Source organism: Rutidosis leptorrhynchoides, chromosome 3, assembly GCF_046630445.1.
Source record: "Rutidosis leptorrhynchoides isolate AG116_Rl617_1_P2 chromosome 3, CSIRO_AGI_Rlap_v1, whole genome shotgun sequence".
NCBI lineage: Eukaryota > Viridiplantae > Streptophyta > Magnoliopsida > Asterales > Asteraceae > Rutidosis > Rutidosis leptorrhynchoides.
This window is the reverse complement of record NC_092335.1, coordinates 205852879-205862714: the sequence shown is the minus strand read 5'-3', so window position 1 is coordinate 205862714 and position 9836 is coordinate 205852879. Positions and strand designations below refer to the sequence as shown.

General features: G+C 31.8%; 1 protein-coding gene across 1 annotated transcript; it reads right to left on the bottom strand.

Annotated features, from left to right (window-relative positions):
- Positions 1–1561: 1561 nt before the first annotated feature.
- Positions 1562–2925, bottom strand: LOC139900776 (uncharacterized). The gene is made up of 2 exons (XM_071883528.1): positions 2857–2925; positions 1562–2251 (listed from the first exon to the last, which is right to left on the bottom strand). The coding sequence occupies exons 1-2, from the start codon at positions 2923–2925 to the stop codon at positions 1562–1564; spliced, it is 759 nt and encodes a 252-aa protein (XP_071739629.1).
- Between the last annotated feature and the right edge of the window lie 6911 nt (positions 2926–9836).

Sequence of the window (9836 nt, the reverse complement as noted above, 5' to 3'; positions counted from 1 at the left end):
AAACAAGTACAATATCATCCGCAAAAATCAAGCACCAAGGGATGCACTCTTGGATCTCTCGAGAAAGCTCGTCGAGGATCAAAGCGAAAAGAAAAGGGCTAAGGACCGATCCCTGATGCATGCCTACTTCTATTGGGAAAACTTCAGTATTTCCCACCAGCGTTCGGCCACAAGACTTCGCTCCTTCGTACATATCCCTAATAACACTAATATATCTACCTGGGATACCTCTATCATTAAGGGTCTTCCAAATCAAGTTTCGTGGAACACAGTCGTAGGCCTTTTCTAAGTCTATGAAAAACATCTCTAAGTTCCTTTGTTTTTCTCTATACTTCTCCATAAGGTTTCTAATAATGTGGATTGCCTCTATCGAAGAGCGCCCTGGCATGAAACTAAATTGGTTCTCCGAAACATTTGTTTCGCGTCGAAGTCTAGTCTCAATCACTCTCCCCCAAAGCTTCATAGTATGACTAAGTAATTTAATGCTTCTATAGTTACCGCAAATTTGGGCATCCCCCTTGTTCTTATAGATGGGAATAGTCTCGCTCAGTCTCCATTCCGTAGGCATTTTAGAGCTTCGAAACGTCTTGTTGAAAAGGCATGTCAACCACCTAAAACCATCGTCGCCAAGGCACCGCCACGCCTCAATGGGTATCTGGTCCGGTCCTACAGCTTTATTTCACCCAATCTTTCATAGTGCCGATCTTACTTCCTCTTGGTTGATCCTCTCACCTTCCATGCTGTTTTGGAATAGTTCAATACCAGAGTCTTGCATATCTTCGTGACGCTCGGGTCTTCCCCCAATGAAAAGAGATGAGAAATACCCTTCCCATCTTTTCCTAATTTCGTCTTCCTTTACTAAAGTTTGACCAGCTTCATTTTTGATAAACTTGATGTTATCAAGATCCATTCGCCTTCGCTCCCTAGCTTTTGCTATCTTGTAGATATCACTTGCTCCCTCATTGGAGTCTAGTTTCTTATATAACTCTTTATATGCCTTTTTTTTTTGCGCGGGCTACAGCCTTCTTAGCTTCTCTTTTGGCTTCTTTATATCTCTCTACAACCCTAGTGTTATCTGTCGGAGTCCCCTCCCGACAAGAGATGAGCTCCTTAAACCTTAGTTGCTTAAGCGAGACTTTGCTTTGGACCTCGTCAGTCAGCCACCATTATTCCCTATCAGACCTATGTCCTCTCGATGGTCCTACTGCCACACCTAAGGCTTCCTTGCCTACCTCTCTAATAGTGGACGCCAGACAATTCCACATCTGATCCGCATCTTCATGAGATACCATTTCCACTTCTACGTTAACTCTTTCTACAACCAAAGTTCTAAAAGTCTCAGCCTTCTCTCCGATCAACTTCTTCCACCAGATTTTAGGTTGGCCGGGCCTCACACTCTTGGTGACCCGTCTCTGGAGAACCAAATCCATGACTAACAATCTATGCTGGGAGGATCATGTCAAGTCAGTCAGGACCTTACAGTCTCCACATGTCCTAAAATCTCCTTTGCAAAGTAATAAATAATCAATCTGGGTTCTACGACCCCCACTATGGAAAGTTGCTAACTGAGTGTCCGCCTTCTTGAAAAACGAATTCGCGACAACCAGATCGTGGGCAACAGCAAATTCGAGAATAGAGAGCCCTTCCTCATTTCTAACTCCGTACCCAAAGCCCCCATGGACTCCCGCATAACCTTCCACCTCGTTCCTATATGACCATTAAGATCTCCACCAATAAGTAGTCGATGGTCCGGGGGGCACATCCTCACAACCTCGTCTAACGATTCCCAGAAGTGTCTCTTTTCAGCTTCTCCAAGGCCCGCATGAGGTGCATAAGCACTAATGACCGTGTAGGTCACCTCCTGGATTACTAACCTAACCGACATAATCCTATCGCTCTGTCTAACCACATTCACAACATTCTCGTTATAGGGTGGGCTTATAATGATTCCAACCCCATTTCTAGCTACTCTCGATCCCAAGAACCACAACTGGTGATCCTTGATCTTAGCCACCCCTCGACCCTTCCATCTAGTCTCTTGGAGACACAATATGTCCACTTTACGTTTACGTACCGTCTCCACTAGTTCATACCGTTTGCCAGTCAAAGTTCCCACATTCCAACTACCCACTCTAATCCTAACCGGTTTCGCTAACCTATTGCCGCTTCTAGGCCCTGTAAACCTACCCTCCCCCAAGCTAGAAGGACATGACCTCAAGAAACCATGAGAACGCCTAGTGTCTATCTTACCCTATTAAGCGAGATCGATAATACAAACAGAAAAAAGAGTATAAATCCAAACAAAAAGTGGAGACGTTACGTAATATTATAACAAAAAGAACTAGTGGAGACGTCAAGGACCGAATCATATAATATTATTGGAGCACCAGGAGTCGAACCCTTTTTTTACCTTTATTGAAATTTAACGGTGGGGACGGTGGAATCCCCGACACCCGACCGGCGTTAAACCGCCGTTAAACCTTGGTGTTGGACACTAGCGTCAACTAGGCAACGGTGTAAAATTGATCCGTTGGTAGAATTGATCCGTTGCCAACGGTCAATTTCTGTTTTTTTAATAATTTATTTTATCTACTATATATACACTTCATTTATCTTCATTTTTTTTCACACCTCTTTCACTCTTTTTCTCTATATTCTATACTACAAATTCATACCATTTAATAAATAAAAAAAATGTCTAGCAATCAAGGTAATTCCAACTTCCCCAACCAAGGTAATCCAAACTATTACAACCGAGGCAATCCAAACTATCCCTCAAACCATCCAAACAATTTACACGATCCTCAAACCCATACTCGAGTCAATGGAAACCGTTTACCGCGTTTGGAAACGTACAAAACGCGTTTCAAATTCCATACACTTATCAAACACAAATCCTATAAACTCAAGTCCAACAAACCCCATTGATGAGTCCCGAAGCAATGGAACAATTTTTGGCTTGGAAAGCTAGTCAACAATGTAGCGAATCGAGCACGCAATCGGTTCAAGATGAAGTCCCAACACCAACGTCTCAATGTGTTCGAGATAAAGGAAAAGGAAAGTTGGTTGTGGAGGAACCGAGCAAAAAAAACGAGGGCAAGACGTAGTGTGGAGTCGTGATGAACCCGTGGACCGAGCAAGATGAGTTACGTTTGGTGAAGTCTTGAGTTCATACTTCCGAAGATTCAATCAAAGGCAACGACCAAACCGTTATATATTTATTTAAAACGTATACATATACAAACGATGTGAGACCGTAGTTATTGAAGATAGTGTGAGCCAATTAATTTGAATGAAGATGTTGCAAGTGTTGATGAAAATCCGAAAGCGGGAATTTATGGTCCCGATCAATTGAAGCGTCTAAAAGGAAAGTCAAGAAAATCAAGGAAAAAGTCATCTGATTCTAAACCTTCATCCCATTCATCTTTTGAGTCTCTATGTGTATCGGTTAAGGAAAACTTTGAACTTACGTCCAACCTTAAAAAAAAGTATTATCAAGATAAGCAACTTGAAATGCGTTTAAGGATTTTAAACATTGCTCCCACCGATGCTGACATGGGACTAATTTATGACCTTAAGGAGCAAATTCGACGTGAGACTCGTAGGAATTTACAATCGGGATAAAGTGTGAATGACGACGAAGGCACTGAATCGGAGTAGACGACGGGTAGTTTTTTTTTATTTCAATAAGTTCTAATTTAGTTTTTTTATTGTATTGTTTTTAAATTAATGTAATGGACTTTTAGTTTTTATTTAAGTTTTTTAATGTTTATTATATATTAAATGAAATAATTATTCATTAAAATAAATAATTAAATTGAAAATTTAAAAAATAAAATTGAATTTAACACATAAATTTAACACTGAACGATTTTCCCTGTTTTGACCTTAGTGTTAAATCTCAGTGTAAACTTAACACTGAGATTTAACACTGAGTCCAGTGTCACGACTCCTAGTGCTCTCAGTTTGGTTTTCAAAGACTCGGTACAATTCCGTGAAAAAAATCATCATGTTTTATTATCATATGAAAGCATATACCGAGTAATATAAAAAATAAATGAAATAAATAAATAAATAAATTAATAAAAACAAATAATAGATAATAGATATACATAAATTTGCATTATTTTATTTATCTAAAAAATATTACAATATATGTTACATTCATATATTACAACAAATTCAAAATAATATACGTAGAAGTCATTAAACTACCATTGAAATATGTGCAACGATCGAACATGGACTAAATACACGTTGATTACAATGAATAAGTGTTTAAGGACTTAATGGTTTTAACTCTCATGTCTAGTAACGGTGAATAACCTAATCAAGATGATGATATATATAAAGGGTGGTTAATTAAGTCCACCATCGGTGGACTAACCGTGTTGATGGACAATTGTTTTCATAGGATTTATGTCTGAAGAACAAACCTATTACCATAGATTGTGATTGTAGTTTTAGATTAAAAATATTCAAAACGTAATGCGTTAATGAAAGAGGTTATGGTTTGTATTAATAATGAAACCATAACCCTATACTATATCCTAATAAAGTCTGGATTCTCTTAACTACTTTCCATGATAAACGGGGTTTTAAATATGAAAGGATTGTAACAAAATTAGGATAAGATTATAACGTGTGCCCAAAGCAAAGTTACGTTGTGCGCCAGAATGAATGCTGATATAATTTATTCATCTGACTTAATGAATAAATGTGCATAAGCATGTGATACACACGAGCGCTTAATGCGGAAGTACGGGTATCATTATAATATTACACTGTATTATTTACAAATTAATTAATAAACTAAATGTATACCACTTACTAATATGATATATAAAATGTATACAAATATGTAATATGACATTGTCTAAAAAATCATGTTTTCACCCCGATATTAAACCTAAAAATAATAAATTAATTAACTTAATCGAAGATTTAAGCATTTATTTGTTTTATTTGCTATATAAAGTAGTTACGAAGGCGATGCAAGAAGAATCAAAGAAATAGGTCTTGAAATGAAAAATCTAAAGGAATAACGGTGAAAAATATAACGACCCGTCCTAATCCATAAGGACGAATACAATAACATATGGTTACATTGTGAGGTTCTGACCTCTATATGATACATTTTACAAACATTGCAATCGTTTTTTTAAAGACAAACTTTCATTACATTGAAAGTTGACAGGCATGCATACCATTTCATAATATGTCCCAATCTATAAATGACCTAATAATAATCTTGAACTCAATGACTTGAATGCAACGTCTTTTGAAATATGCCATGAATGATTCCAAGTAATATCTTTAAAATGAGCAAATGCACAGCGGAAGCTTTCTTTAATACCTGAGAATAAACATGCTTTCAAGTGTCAACCAAAAGGTTGGTGAGTTCATTAGTTTATCGTAAACATTCATTCCATCATTTTAATAGACCACAAAATTTCAGATATATAATTGTACACGTAACCCGAGTACAAAATAGTACGCATAACCTGCGAATTAAAAATCATTCATATGGTGAACACCTTTTAACCGACATTAACAAATGAATCTAGAATATCCCCAATATACAAGTACACTCATTTGTATATAAAATCGAAGTACTAAAGCATCCGTAACCCAGATGGGATGTGTCAAAGTCCATAGATCTATCTTCAGGATTCGCGTCAATTTGGGGGGTCTGTTCCCAAATTATTAGGCTACCAAGCTAAAAGGGTGATATCCAGTATAATAATTCAACCATAGAATATAGTTTCAAGTACTTGTGTCTATTTCGTAAAATAGTTATAAAAGCAGCGCATGTATTCTCAGTCCCAAAAATATATATAAAAAGGGAGTAATGAAACTTACGATTCTGTATTTCGTAGCAATAATGCAAATGACGGTACTGAACAATGCAAGGTTGGCCTTGGATTCACGAACCTATATTAAATATATATATTTATATATTGGTCAATATCTGACTAACAATTTAGGTCAAGTCGTAGTGTATCACAATCCTAATGTTCGAGTCCGATATGAAAAAGTCAACAAAAGTCAATTTGACTCAAGATGATTTTCAAAATCTATACATGTTTATTATATAACTTAAATATAGTCATTTTATATATTTAAATATATTTATCAGATTTTATTACAAGTCATTTATTAATAAAAGTTTATATTAAAATCTATAAAAATATACTTTTATATATCTTAAGTAATAATATTTATAAAGTTCACCTAATATCATAAAATATAGTGGTATGTGTTATTAATAATTATATTACATGTGGTAAAAATATCTTTGTATTACATATTTATTTGATTAAATAATATTTATAATAATAATGAGTAAAAGTTGTATTACTTTGTAATAATAATAATAATTATTATTATTCTATTAATAATAACAATGACAATAATTATTTTTACTAATGATGATATTAATTATAATAAAATGATTATTATAAATATGATAATAATAATAATAACGATACTTTTTATTATTAACTGTAATGATAATAATATTTTATAAAAATAATAATATTTTATAAAAATAATAATTCTATTCAAAATGATAATTTTTAATAATAATAATACTAAAATGATAATAATAATGATATTTAATAATAACAATGATATTTAAAAAAAATGATAGTTTTAATATTAATGATTCTTTTAATAATAATAATAATAATAACGATAAAAATAATAAAATGATAGTTTTGGTAAAAATATTAATTATTTTTAAAAATAATAATAATAATAATAATAATAATAATAATAATAATAATAATAATAATAATAATAATAATAATAATAATAATAATAATAATAATAATAATAATAATAATAATAATAATAATATTGATAATATTAATTATAACCTTAATGATAATAACGATAGTAATAATAATAACAATAATAATTTTTAATGATAATACTTATATTAATAACGATAATGATAATAATAATAATATTATTATTAGATAATAATATTAATGACGATAATAACAACGATAAAGATAACGATAATAATAATCATTTTAACAATAATACATAAAATTATAGATAATTCAATTGACGATATCTTTTAATCCATTCATCGAAATCATACGCTTTCTAAATGAAAAGTTATTAATTTTTCACCAGCTTTCCAACGACATGCATATCATATACCTTATCTCAGTCTCATATGTATCAAATTCATGATTCATCATAAACTATCTAACGACGAAAACTAAGCATACAAGCATGCATAATCATATATACTCGAGCACTAGTCAGGGATACACTATTAATATATAAAAGATAAGATATGAGTGCTCACGTATCAATATTGAGATTCAATATTGCAGGAAAGTACGTAGACGCAATAGAGATGACAAACACTAGATTGACCTCATGTGCTATACCGCCGAACCATACCCATAACCTCCATAGCTATAATCCCATAATTTCCTTAGTTCTATCCCTCTCGAAAAATCCATTTTGAAAACATGCGAGCAGAATCTCGTCGTAGTATTTTATGTATAATACTAATAATAATACTACTACTGATAATAATACTAATATTAATAATAATAATATTAATCTTAATAATAATAATAATAATAATAATAATAATAATAAAAATAATAATATATAAATAGAGCAGAGAGATTGAGAAAGATTGAGAGGATGAAGTGTGTTTTCAGTTCGTCCGAATGCTCGAGTACTTAAACAACTTATGGTGAATCAGAACCCCATGCAATCGCATGGGTTCTGTGCCTTAGGACCATGCGATCGCATGGCTCCTTTGGCCAGCTCATCTTCGCCCAATTATATTTGCCGACACTCAATTATTATTATTATTATTTAATTTATATATTTATTTAATTTATATAATTATATATATATATATTATATTATATTATATTCACGAGTATAGTTAACTTGTAATCCTGGTTTCAATGACTTGTACGTTGACACTCGACTTATGTCTCAGTTCCGGTTTTTCGAACGACGTTTCGTACGCTGAGAAAACTTGTACTTTATGTTTCGTATAACGTACTTTTATACATAACAAGACTCAAATCAATAATAAACTATCCCACTCGAAAAATAACTTAATCATTTGAGTGTTTTGGTCATTTGCTTCTGTAAATCAACATTTTGTTATGAATTAAATATATGATAATATCAAAACGTTTTGTATCCAGTTAATATTATATTTAATCATTTTGTAAAATATATAACTATATACATATCTACATATATATCTATATATCTTTATTTAGAAATATAATTTTTACATATTATAATTAAAATATTTACTTAATAATATATTATTTAACTTTTCAAAACTAATTATATTTCGAAGTTTGTTAAAAATCGTTTTCATAATATAACATAAATTGGTATGAAACATTTATGTACTAGCCTTTACTCTGACTTGTCAAATATTTTAATTACTTATTTAAATATCAATCGACTCACTAATCGAATACTAATATCGTTTATTAATAATTCGAAATATTTATAAACACGTTTTTATTTACAAGTTGCAAATTATATATATATTTATATTCAATAAAATCACGGACCGTTATTATTTATAACTCTGTCAAAAGGTTTCTAGAAAGATTCTAAATTTTAAGATAACGTTAAAATGGCTCGGTAACAATTTATCAAAAGTGGTTCCAGATAATGATAAAGTTATATTCCTTTTTAAAGAAGACGTGATACTCTAATCATTTATAATTTTTAAAATTTATAAAAGATAATGATAATAACAATAATAATCTACTTCTTGTCATGTCGTAAAATGTACTAATCTTTTGAAATATATAGAAGTACGTTTTATGTCTTTGAAACAATATATATGTAAGCTTTAATATACTTTGTCTATATATATACACGTTTCACATAACACATTTATTACGTAGATGTTTAACTAAAACGAATAAGTATAACGCTATACGTTTAATACCTTGTTAACGTTTCAAGTCATATAATGGATATCATAACATATTTTCATAGCAACCAAACCGTTTAATGCTTTATTAATATATCACAATTTAATATACACATATATATATATATACATATCTATTCACACATAATTGTTCGTGAATCATCGGGCACGGTCAAAGGGTAATTTATTACATGAATGTAGTTCCAAAATTTTGAGATTCAACATTACAGACTTAACTTATCGTGTCGGAAACATATAAAGATCAAGTTTAAATTTGGTCGGAAATTTCTGGGTTGTCACAAAAAATCAAGTTACGACCCCAATGACCAAGTTAAAATCTCATGCACAAGACCAAGTCTTGTTTATACATAAGTAGTTAGATTACCATTATAGTTAGTCAGCTTTGTTATTCGGATGATATTTCTGAACCCCCGCGATCGAGGGCGAATATTTTGTACGATACATTTATCAGGTTTTAAACTATTACACACGTTCTTAAACATGTCTTGTTTATATTTATTATGTTAATGATGTGTTTTATAACTATCATGCTAGCTTAGATATTCGTATGTTGCTATGATTGAAACTTAGACTAGCGTAATTATGTAACATTTAATACGATTGATATTGTTATGCTGAAATTATGATTATGAGAAACTTTATGCTAGAATCTTAAGCATTATCCAACTTGGGTTGTGGTTGAGACTTCCCAATTATATGGACTTAGCTATTTCATATGAACTAATACACTCGGTTATACTATTCTTGAAGCATATATGAGCTCAGTATGGTCGGTATTCCCGAGAGGCAACCTTTGTGCTTTCGATACACGGAACCTAGACATTTAAGATGCAGAAGACCTAGTATGCCTGGTAACTATTCACGA

Bases quoted from the DNA above. Each gene is read 5' to 3' on its own strand.
- LOC139900776 (XM_071883528.1), bottom strand. From the start codon at position 2,925: ATGGGGTTTGTTGGACTTGAGTTTATAGGATTTGTGTTTGATAAGTGT. The intron at 2,252-2,856 runs GTACGTTTCCAA...CTCGCTTAATAG, and splicing joins TGGAATTTGAAACGCGTTTT to GGTAAGATAGACACTAGGCG.